The sequence below is a fragment of the Ostrinia furnacalis genome, unplaced genomic scaffold (genome assembly GCF_004193835.3).
Source record: "Ostrinia furnacalis isolate ACB-3 unplaced genomic scaffold, ASM419383v2 OfSCF4391, whole genome shotgun sequence".
Taxonomy (NCBI): Eukaryota; Metazoa; Arthropoda; class Insecta; order Lepidoptera; family Crambidae; genus Ostrinia; species Ostrinia furnacalis.
In genome coordinates, this window is record NW_021134630.1 from 156,689 (window position 1) to 171,701 (window position 15,013).

Below are 15,013 nucleotides of genomic sequence, written 5' to 3' on the forward strand. Positions count from 1 at the left end.
TTTGAATTATTTTGTTTATTTATTTATTTATTTGTAATAGGTATACAAACAGTTGTCTGTCTGTTAAGTTAAGTTTAACAAATGGGTTTTTATCATTATTAATTGTACCCTGTTATTCTACCTATATTTTAGATACTACTTATTAAGGGTATAATAAAACGATTATTGAGCGCTCATCGAACAGTATAATTTGCATAAATAATATCTTTGGAGATCACAAGTTCACGATGTCCACGGTCGCCAGTCTTATCAATCAGTCTAGGGAGGAGGTCTGTTAGGTGTTTCTTAATGATTATAGCCTCGGTTGTACTTGAGGTTCCTTGGGTGGTAGTAGCCGTCTTCCTGGAACTTGTAGACCCTGGGGGCGTGGATGGACAGCATCGGGATGTTGTGCTGGGCGTGCTTGTCTTCCTTGTGCTNTTTAGAGTTTAACAAATGGGTTTATATCATTATTAATTGTACCCTGTTATTCTACCTATATTTTAGATACTACTTATTAAGGGTATAATAAAACGATTATTGAGCGCTCATCGAACAGTATAATTTGCATAAATAATATCTTTGGAGATCACAAGTTCACGATGTCCACGGTCGCCAGTCTTATCAATCAGTCTAGGGAAGAGGTCTGTTAGGTGTTTCTTAATGATTATAGCCTCGGTTGTACTTGAGGTTCCTTGGGTGGTAGTAGCCGTCTTCCTGGAACTTGTAGACCCTGGGGGCGTGGATGGACAGCATCGGGATGTTGTGCTGGGCGTGCTTGTCTTCCTTGTGCTCTTCTTGGATGTGCACTTCTTCTTCTACGTGCTCGACCACGGGCTTGTGGTCTTTGTGCTCTTTCACCTCTTCGTGGTCTTTGGTCTTGTAGTAAACATGATGGTGCGGCGCTGAATATTCGACTATGGCTTTGAATCTGTGGGATAGAAAGAAAAAATTGTTAGTATATTCAGCATGGATCATGAAAAACATTTTAGTTAGTTAGTTTTGCAGGGCAATCGAATACCGCACTTAGCCTCATGATTGGGCCTCATGATACGTGGTAGATATGGTCATCTTGGATGGAGTTACTACACAGATTATTATTTCCGAAACAATTGAAGAAGTCAACGGAAGCATTCACTGGACTTATTCCACTGTATATCTTATATACAAGAGTTGTAGCGGTGGATAACAGAGACGGGGTAGTCCCTTTATTTCAGACTTGTTCTAACTCTTTAACGATTGGATTACTATGGCGTTACATAAGGCCTTAGGTAATAAGGTGGAGCAGGTTAGAATTTTTATTGTTTTTGAACTTTAAGACGGGATTAAAATACTATTCCCTGTGCCTTATTAAGGATAATATTCGTATGGATTAAGATAGCTTCTGTACTAACCCGGACTTCTTGTCAGCGTGGTACTTGACGGTGCGCTTGCGGCCATCAGGCTCGTACAGCCAGTACTCGCCCTTCACCTCGTCCCCGTGTCTGGTCTCCGACTGACCTTTCTTGTCGTGCGTGTGCGGATCATCCACCTTGTACGAGAATTCGTATGATGGATACGACCAAGCCTGGAACAGAATGGGTTTAGTGCCTTATGATATGCATGGATTTACTTATGTTTGCCTACTGTACACAAATCATCTTGTTAGAAGAGCATTGTGAAATGAATTTACTGAAAGTTACTTATACGGTTATTAGGCTGTCAGAACAAGGGAATGCAATCCGACAATTTAAAATAGGATGGGATAGAGACTTAGACTGAGTTGCACCACCTAACTTTAACGGTAACTATGACGATAACCGGTGCTTTTTGTATGGATTTTGACAGATTTTTGACGTTTGTCAAAGTTAAAGTAAGATGGTGCAACCCACCCTTAGCAGTTCAGTATTTACAGAAACTCTTATATTGCAAAAGATTGATATCTAATTGAAATAGGTAGGTAGGTACTATTTTGAAATAAATAACGTTTTCTCACACAAGGTGGACCGACTACATCATAAAGGTAGCAGGAAAGCGCTGAACGCAGGCCGCTACCAATCGATCAATATGGAAAGCAGTTATTGGGAGAGGCATATGTTCAGCAGTGGATGTCCTATGGCTGAAATGACGACAGTTTTCGCCGTGTTTGGAAAAAAAGTGAAAAATATGTACTAAAAATAAATGCATCCAGCTGTTTTAAGTATCAAGTTAGGTACCTAGTTATTATTGGCTCCATGAGCCATTTGAAGTACTTACGTATTCTTCATGATGCTCTGGCTCCTTCGAACCGATGTGGGAGATCTCGCCATAGTGCTTCACTATCTTCTGCTCAGAGATCGCGTGGCCGTCGCCTAGGACGCACAGCGCCAGACTCAACAGGGTTGCAGCCTGGAGGCAAAACACTTCTTTATTACTATTCATAAAATAAATAAGAGCGCTCAAAAATTTGTTGTTGTAAACAGAAAATCTTTCTTTTCCACAGGTTTTGGTTATGGTACTTATTGTTATTTAAAAACACTTGTTTTTGTTTTTGATAAAATATTAAATCATAACCCCCTTATTAAAGTTACACCCTAGTTGGACTTTGGCTTAAATTATTATCATTTAGTAAAGAAATGTCATTATAATCCAGTGTTCATCCCAGGTGTAATTTTTTATTATTAATAAGGGAGTATGAGTTCATTTATTTATTTATTCAAAAGTATTTATTTCTTCCTTGTTATATTCAAGAAAACGTTTTATAATTTAGGTATTTATATTTCAATTGGACTCCTAGCTTTTTGAAACTATTCACTTATTAACCTTATTGTAGCTTTAACACAAAAACACTTTAAACTTTTAAATCCACAAAATAAAACTAATAATCACCTTCAAAAACATCTTGTTTACTTGTACAGATTCTATTGATTTACTATACTCGAATGATATCATGGATGATCTCGTCAAGTATTTATACAGAAAATATTGGTTTTAAATCATCCGTTTCCTGCAACACGTAGTTGGCAATTATTATTTTTTCAGCCAGTTTCTAGACTTGCTGATGGGCGTGTATTTATCAGAATTATTGCAGGATATCATAGCAGCCTATTCACACTCTGTATCAGCGCCTAATTGTTCCAGGCGTTAACCGGATCAGGGTAATCATATCCTTATCGGCTTACACATAAAAGATTAAAATATTGTGAAATAACAACACTATGGTGGATTTTTGTTCTAATTTTAGACTTTTTATACTGTGCTTTTTAAACTCATTGTTCTCTACATAAACTGTTTCATACAGTAAAACGATGAGATGATTATGAAATACGTAATTACTTCTAAAATTATAACACAATGAGTTTATTTTATTTCTCCTTTCAAGTGTTGTAGAATACCTAATCTCTCAACAATTATTAAACAAATACTAAATACTAATTACTGTAAAAATAAGTTGACTAAAGTTATTTCTCAACCGACATAATATAAAAAAATGTGTCAGGTCTTGCAAACTATAGTTCGATTTTACGTTGCAAAAAATATTTCAGGATTTTCCAAGTGCTACGATAATATGCTACGACAAGGAAAATAGACCTCGTAGAACGAACGCAACGCCTAGAGACGCGATACAGCAAAGTTTGGTTGCTCTATAAAATATAACTTTGATGAAGGAAGTATGAGTAAGGCGTTTTAAAATAAGGTATTTATTTACCTTTATAATTTTAGTGTCTTTAGATTCCTGATTTATGCGAAATGAGGAAGTATCTTTAATGTCAGCTAATCCAGTTTAATTTAAGCCTTATAAAACTCATTAAAACTGACAGCTTCCTTAGAGAAATTTCTTATGATTTATTTTACTTAACTAATCTAAACTAATCTACATTACGTGAAATTATTGCTTCATATATTGGGGCCAATGTCTGAAAAAGCTTTTCGTAATAAAACGTTCGCGCCTTATAAAATCTTGACGTAGGTATTCGTTTGTCCAGTGTTCTACGTCTCTTACATACTTGAACTCTCTCAAAACAGTCTCTACTTAGAGATTTGATTCCTAGATGAAACATAATTATTATTACAATTTAGGTTCTTCAAAGTCTGACACTAGGGTTATGACTATGATTATCACCTAAACTATTTATTTATTTAAACTTCTTTGCATACAATATTATAGTAACCACAAAAGGAAAACTTCATGCCATAACGATCCATTGAAGAGGAAGTAAGGCTGTACATCAGCTCATATTATGGATTAACAAGAGTTTATTTTGTATTCTGGCTCCCCGACCTGTCACACTGCGTGGGGAAAGTAGGTCAAATCCTCCATTTGCTTGGTAATTCGCAGAGAGTCGTGATCCTGCAGTGGAGACTATGAACTGATGTTGATGAAGATTCCGTATTCTGATGCTGCCACATAAATAAATATAGCGAATTATAGCTCTACATCAGAATCCTTGTGTTACGAATCACTGTATTCTTTACTGATTGCGAAAGAAAAAAAAACACTTTATTTTACATATTAGCGCTAATATTTTATTTTGCATGTTATCTTTATTTACAAAAATGAGAATTGGTTGGTGTGAATCAGTCTTATTGGAGATGGATCTTCTTAGTTTAGAGGTGGTGATGATGTTGGGCAAGATGAATATGATGATGAGGCGAGGAGTGGTGCACGATGGCGTTGAATCTGAAAAGATAAAGAGATCATCAATCATCTGTAGAACTTTCGTACCAGTAAAATACAAAATGAATCAGTAGAGAGTCATACAAAATTGTATTGATATTACTATTACTATTTTGGGATTACACAATACGTGGCGGATTTTCTTGATATGTAGTAATTCATCAAATCCAAGTGTTTTTCATGAAAGGCGTTCATTATTTTTTGGCTAGTTGCACAGGATTTACGTATTCAAAGGCCTCGATTTCGACCTTCCTGTATTAACTACCAGCCGGAATCTAACACTTTGTAGGCGTTTGAAAACGTAGCAATTAAAGTATTATTTTACAAAATGTTATCGATTGTGGTTGTTTCTAATTTAAATTCATTTTTATTTACATTAAGTGGTTCAAGTTGTTGCGTCTATATTAGAAAGGGAGAAGTTGTCCGACAAAGAACCATTTATAAACTTAAGAAGAGGAGTAATAGATACTTTTATTTAGGTTTTCTTCAGAAGTAAATTGACAAAGTCCGGGGTTTCGCAGATATACTGATATAGATCGATACTTGCCAAATATTTTCAGTATCTTACCCAGTGTGGTCGTCAGCCTTGTACTCGACCTTCCTGAACTTGCCGTCGGGCACAACGAGCTCGAGTCTAAGGGTGTTTGGACTAAATAAAAATATTTATCTTTCTTTTTTTCTTTCTCATACCCGCCCTTGACGACGTCTCCCTGGCGCAGCTCGTGCTGGGACTTCACGTCACCAGTGTGGTGGTCGTGCACGAAGTGCGCTAGCTTGTGTTCCCAGAATACTTTCAGTATCTTACCCAGTGTGGTCGTCAGCCTTGTACTCGACCTTCCTGAACCTGCCGTCAGGCTCGATGAGCTCGACGAGCTCATACCCACCCTTGACGACGTCACCGTGACGGAGCTCGTGCTGGGACTTCACGTCACCAGTGTGGTGGTCGTGCACAGAGTACGCGTACTTGTATTCCTAGAATACTTTCAGTATCTTACCCGGTGTGGTCGTCAGCCTTGTACTCGACCTTCCTGAACCTGCCGTCGGGCTCGACAAGCTCGTACCCGCCCTTGACGACGTCCCCGTGGCGCAGCTCGTGCTGGGACTTCACGTCACCAGTGTGGTGGTCGTGCACAGAGTACGCGAACTTGTATTCTGGGAAGGCCTGCAACAGATACAAAAATTGAGAGACATTGGCAAGAAAATTGAGTGAAATCATCATTTGTATTAATAATTTAGTGAAAGATTGAGACTGTAGGAAAAAGTACCTCAGGATAGGAAAAATGCCGGTTGCATACCTACTAGTCGTAAGTTTTAGATACTATCTAGAGCGTTGCTTCTAATTAATTTGTAGGTACTCGTATACTACAGAATGAGTTAAGAAACATAGTTATATACCGGCTATGTTTCATGTAGTTTAGTTATTGGTTAAAATTTCTTAAGCTGTGTTTATGATTGCCTTTAAATGGGTTAGTATAGTATAAACGTCGGCTTAACAAAATCAGCACGACAGGTTGTAAAATTGACATGCAATTCCTAGTTATTTCCTCTAAGTTGCGCTTTTATGCAATTATAACTAAGGTTTTGCAGATTAGTTGGACAAGTTACTTAAACTTAACGTACTCGATTTGTAAATTAGAAAAATAAATTAACGATTTCCATGCTATTTCCATAATCAGCCCACGCGTATAATTTGTCTTTATAGCTTCATAAATATAGGTACCATGTAACCAATTAACTGTCATAGAATGTATTTAAATCACTCAATTCGTATTTGAATACTAATCTATCGTAATAAAGATCCACTGCATCGTATCATTTGTGACTGTTATGATATTAACGCTAAACTAACGTAAATGTAATGTTATGTATTTCTTCTACATAAAATTTTCACTTTGTTTCAGGTCTTTATCTAACGAAAATTTTCATGACTTGAACGTCAATAAATAACTTGTATACTTACTTACCTACTTATAGCAGTTGCCCAAAAGAGGATTACACATAATAATAATGTATAATTGTTAAATTGTTGTTGTAACTGTTTTGTTTAGTAATGTAGAGCTCGTTATAAAAGGAAACAAAATAAATAGTACCTACCTACTACTTGAAGTACCTATTATTACGAGTAAGGATGATACTCATGACAGGTAAAGCTGATAGCTGAGTAGATTTCTCGAATATATTTCTGTTACGAAATGCCGAAATACTTCAATCTTTTATATCGTGAAAGCAATCACTGCTACGTCACTATGTTACTGCTCCAACACCACTCCATTTCTTCGGAAATCTGCTCAGCTATATATCTACGCTATTTTTAACAGACTTCAAAAAAGGAGGAGGTTATCTAATACCTAGTACTCACATAATGGTCATGGTGCGGCACATGGTGGATTGGCACGTGTGGCACATGAGGGATGTGATGGTGCAGCAGCGGCAGGTGGTGGTGGATTGGCACATGGTGATGGATCGGCACGTGGTGGATTGGCACGTGGACAGGGTGGTGAGGCCCGTCGTGCTTCTGGAAGTCCTGGTGGGACACCGCCGGGTGGTGGTGGTGGTGGTGGAATGGGAATATCGCCTGGCACGCCGAAGCCAAGGCCAGGACTGTTAACATCTGCCACAAACATAATAGGGTATATTATTATTATCGATTGTGTTGCTTATCAGTTTTGAGATGAAGTTTGGCTGGTTTCATGAATCATCGTCGCTGATTTAAAAGCTGTCTTTAATGTCATTCATCATCTTCAACCAATCTTAATGGACTTCCCATATGAAGGTAGCCTTGGGTCTAGCCTATCTTATAAAAGAAAATGAAGCGTCAGATTAGTAACACTGTTAATATAAAAGTCACAGTAAATACTTGAAGACAAATTACCGAAATAAAATACTAGTTATTCCAATTTTCAGGATTTCAAATTTAAAATTTCAGGGCAGATAGAAATAGGTATTAAAACAACGCACTACGTAAGTATATTTTTGCATCATATTATGCAAAGTTTGATCATGCGAGGCACCAATTAAAGATTATTCTCACGTAAATTCAAAGAATATCCCAATAACGTCACTTAAATATGAACAAAAACTTTAATAACACGAAGTTACAACATTTCACACACTTCACTGAACAGATATAATAGGCTTCAAAGTGTTCAAATAAATTAGTAATTAGGCAATTTAATAGTAGGTTAAACGATGTCAGTTAACAATAAAATGTTAAGGGGCACTCACTAATTCACACTTTTGAAAATATTTACTGTTCAATTGTTAAACTTACTTTGAACAACATGTTGACAAATTAATTTAGGGACTCAACGGCTTCCCAGTTGTGATCTACACCAATAGTGTACATGTATCTCTGGTTCATTAGTTTATATAGAGGTTATAATTGTGGGATATATTAGAGCAAAAATCAATTTCTCAGGGTTTGCCAACTCTATCGTAACATTGCCTCGGCAACATTGCGACTATGTTAGGGACGTACATAATTAGTGACTTGGCGCTTAGCTTTTTATGAATGCGTCGAATTCCTTCGGTGTTCGTATCAAAGTGCATCATACCGTAGAGCCTGTTTGGTCAATAAGTCGCACTAGAATTAACTGTATCGACTGTCAGTCCTTAAAAAAACCTAATTAAGTGTGAAAATCTTACGTCAACACTTGTCGAATGTAGGTATTTGTTTGAAATAACTATGTTAGTAATGACAATGCCTCGAACCTTGGCTACTTTATCTCCCCGAGAAAAGTAACTATAGAAAAGAACGGTATCTGCAGTCTGGCAGTTCAGGCTGAGTAAAAAAAAATATGATGAAAAATTTATTGTTGTACCTCTATTGTTATACCACAGTAAGGCTGGGTTACACCATCTTACTTTAACTTTGACAAACGTCAGAAATTTGACAAATCCCATACAAAAAGCACCAGTTACCGTCATAGTTACTGTCAAAATTAGGTGGTGTAACTGAGCCTAAGTTTTAATGTTATACGCAACATACAACAAAAACAGATGTTTATTCATTGGAGTTAACTTGCTATTTATTTACCAATTATTCTAAAATTCATGCCATGAAGCACATTCAAAGTTGCAAGATAAAAATGGACTAAATAATTTAAGAAACGCACTGATTTTTTAAGGTTATTTTGATCGTTAAACGAAATAATTGCAAATTTACTGAGGATATGGTTTAATTAGTAAATTTTGATTGATAAGACTCGAACATGATTTCTATTAGTCATTGAGTAATACTATATCTATCATATTGATACCACAGAGATCCAGTCTATCCAGTTTAGAAAGCTTTCACTTGGCCCCATAATTTTTTGACTCAAATGCTCACCTCACCCCTAGTCCGGATATCGATCTACTTCAACAATTAGATCTACTGTACTGAACCTATTTGTATAAAAAGTAAGCAATTGTTTAACATCAGGAAGGTGGATTAGTCAAGAGGACTATTCAGGCACTCTGTTCTATTGCCAGTGTGAGAATGCGTTCAGAATTGAGGCTCGCAAAAACTGCGACAATGGCACAAATGCATGTTGTAGCGAGGGAACTATTTTGTTGCTGGTCTGTGGAACTATTAAGACACATTAGTACTATAAGTTGCGTATCAACTGTTGCACAGTGTAAAATCAGATGTTTGTGACAAACTTACTGGTGTGTAGCTTAACTTAGTCAGTGCGTAAGATAAAAGAGTGGCACGAGAGGGGTGACATTGACATTTATGTCATGACAGAGTATACAAATCTGAAGCATATCTGAAGTCTCGGTGACGTTTGACGTCTCAAAAACAGGGTTCCCGTGCCGCTCTCATACTCAGGGAGGATTCATCAACTGGGACCGCAATTAACTGGGACCGCGGTCCCAGTCGCCGGATGCGTAAAAATTAAATAATTTTCTTCCGGCGACTGGGACCACTCATGGATTTTAGTACTGTACCGATTTTGGATTGAATAATATTTTCTTTTAAGTTATCTATGAGTGGTCCCAGTCGCCGGAAGAAAATTTTTTTTTTTATCGATTCGGCGACTGGGACCGCGGTCCTAGTTAATTGCGGTCCCAGTCGCCGGAAGCCTCCCTCAGGCACTGACTCAGTTAAACGCTAGACACTCTATTTAGCTGGTACAAAGGGAAACGGTAAACGTTAACATTGACTCATTGCATTCACAGTTAACAAACGCGTGTATTCATGAAATGAAGCCTAATTGGGCATAAGAATCTATTACAGTACTATTTATTACAATTGAAATTAAATCATTCAACGGATCGATTAATCTTCAATTATAATTCGACCCAGTTTTTTACGATCCCACTCAATCAAATATTCAAACGAGCTCAATTTACATGAGAAATTAAACGTTCACTGACAATTCACTGTAGTTAGTACGTTTTCGTTAATCGTCTGTCAGACATACAGGGTGTTGTTTAAAGTAGACTGAGCAATTTCGACTACAGAAAATATTGAAATAGTAATTTTGTTTCCCCATAGACGACATCAGAAAGACAATAGATAAGTTATAAACCGACAAATCATTGGGGGAGGTCTATTTTCAGCAGTGGATGTCCTTTAGATGAAATGATATGACATGGTACACACGAGTGTAGATACTGCTGCGCTATTAATTTGTGAACTAACTTGCATAGTCCAAGTGTCAAACAACGTTTAGCTAGCTTTCCGAAGACGCATTGCCTGATTTAAGACTGACGCAATTTTTATCGCAGCATAGGTACGCAATTGCTAAAGAACAATATCAAACTATTGCGAATATAAAGTCAGCAGGACAACACCCTGTATAGGTAGTTAGAGTAAAGTGGCGTAAGTTTATAGTTTGTGTAAACGGTAGAAAATGTACAAATAAAGTTGGCAGGCTGTTTAAAAATTATAACTGTTTCTGACAGCGTGTGAAAATATTATTTATCTTAAGATGGTGTTAAACTTGCCCTTGTTTTTACTTTATAAGGATTTGTGCTCAGTAATCGCAGACACATTTACTCATTACATATAAGATACAATCAAAATGTCCACACTTAAAAATATAGAGCAGCTTTACGTTGTTGTTTACGTATTTAGTACACGTTGCGTTAATGCAATTTATGATGGAGTTTTAACTTTGTTGATTCAAGTTTATTAAACATTACGTATAACACTAAATATGTAGATGCAACTGTTCATCAGTTTGTCTTTGTAATTGTTTTTTTTTATCCATATGAGACAATTTTAAAAATGCAGTACCATTATTATGTTTTTAATTTTAATTTAGTGTCTGCATATTGGGGCTGTATTTTGACAAGAAGTCATTAAAATAACGAGTGTTGCTCAATGCTAGCAAACATAGTACTATGGTAATAACTGTAACAGATATTGTTTCCAGGTCAATGTCTAAGCAAGAACGAAAAAGAACGGCGTACGACATTAAAAATTGCTTGCGATAATAAAAACAGACCACAACCGTAGTTAAGCGAATGCTTGTTACTTAGGTCCGTATTATCATATGAAACTCAAAACTTAACTCAAAATCAAGCTTGTGATTGATTTAATTCCAATCTTTCGACCAATAACAAATTTGACTCAAGAAATTCCATGCTTGATTTGACTTCATGCTTGATCCTAGATTGAATCAAGTTTCTATTGTCGAAGGCTTGAGAAAGAAGAAAGCTTGAGCGTGCTCGTCCTCTACTATTTATGAATTTAATACGCGAAGTTCACAATTAAGTAGAGAATGAGTACGCTCAAGCTAAAAATCTCAATCCAAAACCGAGCCTTAGGCATTAAAACTTTACAAATATTTTTGTTACTCTACAGTCCACCGATAATTGTTTTGATACCTAAATCACTTGGAGGTGGTAACTACTTACGAACATGTCAACAGTTTTCGCGTTTATTTTTTCGTTTAATTGCATTAATCCTGTGAAATAGTTGGTACCAGTATATGACTGGTAGACGCAATGCTTCGTGTTGGGCAAGTTTTTGCTTAAAGTGTATGCTTAGCAAAGGGAGTTGCATTATAATCGTTTTTCCTTTGAACCTCTCTCAGTCCTTGTAAATTAAAAGTGCCATTAATAATCAGGTTAAGTACTATGCTTCTGTAGATAAAAACAAATTGAAAACAGTCTATCTCAGTGTAAGTCCTACTAATCATCTTTTTTTCCTGTTAAAGTTATCAAGTTCATTCTGAACTTGATCCAGAACAGATTATCGCAAAATTTTATTAAGATTATAGATTAGAAGAAAAGTTTTTCAAACAATGTTTGTTGTATCACAGACAACATAAACTTTGTCTACATATTTTTCTATAATACTCCGGTCAGTCTGAATAATTTTATGCTATATTAAAAAAAATGCCTTGTAAATGTTTACGTGTAATACAATTCTTGTGCAATTAGGTTCTTATAAACAATTTTACTTCAATATTGTGGTACCATAAAAGGCGAATAAATCTCCGACTTTATATGCGCCGCGTTCTTGACTACAGAACAATGCGCATTGTGGTGTAATATGCAGTATATCTGTGTATATAATTGCGTGTAATGATAGCGATCACTGATTTCCCATTCAGCTTAGTTGTATCCTACACGCTATTAGGTGCGAATAATTCTGTCTAATTCTGTCTAATCGAGGCAACATTGGTTTTTACGGACGATTAAGTTTGGGTTTCGTTTTGGCAGGATACGCTCAAGGTACGAGTACGATTCGTAGAAATAAAACGGGCGTGTATGGAGTAATGATAGCCTTTGATTCGGGTTAGTATTAAGTGGCGATCGCGCTTTGTTTCTAATTAAAATGTAGTAGGTAGTACTAGATGTGGAATCATATAGGAGTGGCCTACATTATAGACTAAGAGCTAGTGAACGCCAGACCTACGTTATTTTGTAAAGGCTGAAAGTTTGGCAGCGCATGCTCCCAACATAGCTAAGAACCATGGCCAAACATGAAGTTTGGGTCATGGTGGCTTTGGCAGACAGACGGTACTAAAAGTGTGTAAAATACCAACTTAATTACGTCAAAGTATAAAGGCTGATTTTTTAATATTTCCTTCAAAATGTTATTAGTAATGACGTCATCAATTGACAGACACCTACCATGGTGGCAGCCCTTAGCCAGACACCTTAAAGTTCATGAAAATGTGGTCCTACTTACGTCATACTATAAAAGCTGATATTTACATAAAATATTTGAACTATCATTTGATGAAGTTTCCTCATCAGCCAGACACTTCTGATGGTTCCTTCGCCCTGCCAGACAGCTTTTAGGGTGGCTGAAAGTGCGAACGCGAGGCACTATAATTATTGTTTTTTGTACTTTTTCTTATGTTACTCAAGTATTTGAGTCTGTAAATCATCATCTCATGTTGATAAGCTGATGATGGAAGGTAAGTACAACTCCTTAAGGCTTAGGAGTTGGAGGATAATTCCTTAACCAGTATATATAAGTATAGTTTCTAAGGTCTGGCGTTCAGTAGCTCTTAGTCTATATAGTTGTTGCGATTTACGAAGGCGAGCGAGCTTAACATGTGTGGTGGCTCGCTACTGTTCGTTTTTCAAAAGTTTTGATAGACATTACACTATCGTTAAGTGTGTACACGTACACAGACAACTAAAGCTCACTCGCCGAGTTGCAAGAACACTAGGATGACCCAACTAAACTGGGAAACATTGCAAAAAGTAATTATTCCCAGGGATTGAACTGAAGATCTTAACCTCTAAATCTAGACCAAAGAGAAGTTTCAAACTTTAATAGAATATAAGAATTAAACGACTGAAATAGTTAAACGATTGCATGGGCTACTAGAGAACACGCACTCTAACTGTTAGTAATTTGATTAAACGACGAATACGTACGTATACATGACAATTAAACTTAAAATATTTCCTATAAGTTTCCGTGACTACCACAAGAAACAAAGAGATTTCCCAATTTCCATTTCAAGTTCAATATTCTAGCCGCGTGCTCACGTAGACGGATGTGGCGGCGAGACGAATCGTGGCCGCGACATTGAATTTAATACGTAATCGAACGTTTTCGGACGAGAAAAACACGGTAACCTACTTTACAGTGCCTTTTGTTGCGCTTGCACTCGAGAGCGCAATATTTTTATTAGTAAATAGTGATGCTATCAGTATCGACGGGTGACCTTGAAAGTTATCGATAGATCTTGACGATTGTGATGTGATAGCGGGAGATAAACTTTCAGTTAAAAAGTTAACATTAGATATATTATAATGTTCGTATTAGTTTTTTTAATGCATTTAGTAATAATTGTTTGACGATTTTAATATATTACAATTATAATCGAATTGTAACTAAACTAGTTTGATACAGTTTTTAGATTTGCTCTATTCAATGTTCAGATAAGAATTGGCAGTTGATATGTAGTATTTACAGTAGAACTGTAAGTGTATTTAGTAATAGTAACGTGTTGTTGTCGATATCGATTGACCTTACAGTTTTATTTCCAGACATCACTATTTATCAGACATGCATTACGATTACGGTTAATGCATAATAACGATTAACGTTCATTAAATTCATAATATACCTATTATGTAGATATCCTTAGCTATAAATAATTAATTGATTGTAAAGTAAATCCTTCTCAAAGTGTTTTCTCAAATAGACTTTACTATAGTAGAGCTGTTGAGTGAAAGTAGTTCACCCACTCTCAGCTTGAAAACTGCAGTAGAATCTGGTGCTATTTGTACAAATAGACAATTGAACAGTACACATAGATTGTGTGTCTCTTCTATACAACAATGGTCGCGTTAGAAACGGTCTTAGAACGTTCTAGTCCTTTCGATACGCCGAAATAACAATTCGCGCATCCTTCGAATAATATACCATCAATGATTTATGAAAATAAGTCGACGAGACAGTCCGTCCAATGTGCGTGTCAATTTTGTATAAATTATGTATTGATTTTGGATTTCACGACAAGTGTATGTTTATCACCCAAAATAATGAATAAATAGACACTGAAAAAATCTGAAAATCTATTAACGACTAACCGTTTGGAGGTTATGATTGTTGAATTAGGAAATGCCTTGCCTTGCTATGCATAAAAAAAATCTTCCTATTTCAAGATACAATTAATCCAATAAATAAACATTTCATTTCTTCAACTTAAGTAATCTATTTTATTCAAAGGACATCTAATGGTTAATCTGATTGTAACATTTCATGTCGTTATTAATAAAAAAGGCGAAGTTTCGATAAGTAATAGTCGTTCAAGGCAACAATATACTAACGCAGTGAAGCAATGCAGTGTTTGACATGAAAGCTCGCGGAGAATGCAATGCGTTGCCGTGATTGCCGGAGCGGCGACATGAATGAGCTTGGACAAAGCTTTTGCACCACGCTTTTGCGCACGATTGCTCTAAAGGCGTAGTCATACTACGAAGTTGAGAAAA

The 15,013-nt window shown here is 36.3% G+C and overlaps 3 protein-coding genes across 3 annotated transcripts; all 3 read right to left on the reverse strand.

Moving 5' to 3' along the window:
• Positions 1 to 542: 542 nt before the first annotated feature.
• Positions 543 to 2,862, reverse strand: CPR81 (cuticular protein RR-2 motif 81). Its single transcript, XM_028313864.1, has 4 exons — positions 2,827 to 2,862; positions 2,215 to 2,346; positions 1,374 to 1,546; positions 543 to 910 (listed from the first exon to the last, which is right to left on the reverse strand). Exons 1-4 carry the CDS (start codon positions 2,836 to 2,838, stop codon positions 640 to 642), a joined length of 588 nt encoding a protein of 195 aa, XP_028169665.1. The 5' UTR covers positions 2,839 to 2,862; the 3' UTR covers positions 543 to 639.
• Positions 2,863 to 4,467: 1,605 nt separating this feature from the next.
• Positions 4,468 to 5,587, reverse strand: LOC114359423 (cuticle protein 8-like; the record flags this gene model as incomplete). Its single annotated transcript, XM_028313825.1, has 2 exons — positions 4,468 to 4,618; positions 5,421 to 5,587. Coding segments are annotated over 2 exons (240 nt in total), but the record flags the coding sequence as incomplete, so codon positions are not given.
• Positions 5,588 to 5,606: 19 nt separating this feature from the next.
• On the reverse strand, positions 5,607 to 7,935 carry LOC114359458 (uncharacterized histidine-rich protein DDB_G0274557-like). Its single transcript, XM_028313873.1, has 3 exons — positions 7,887 to 7,935; positions 6,975 to 7,226; positions 5,607 to 5,777 (listed from the first exon to the last, which is right to left on the reverse strand). Exons 1-3 carry the CDS (start codon positions 7,896 to 7,898, stop codon positions 5,607 to 5,609), a joined length of 435 nt encoding a protein of 144 aa, XP_028169674.1. The 5' UTR covers positions 7,899 to 7,935.
• Between the last annotated feature and the right edge of the window lie 7,078 nt (positions 7,936 to 15,013).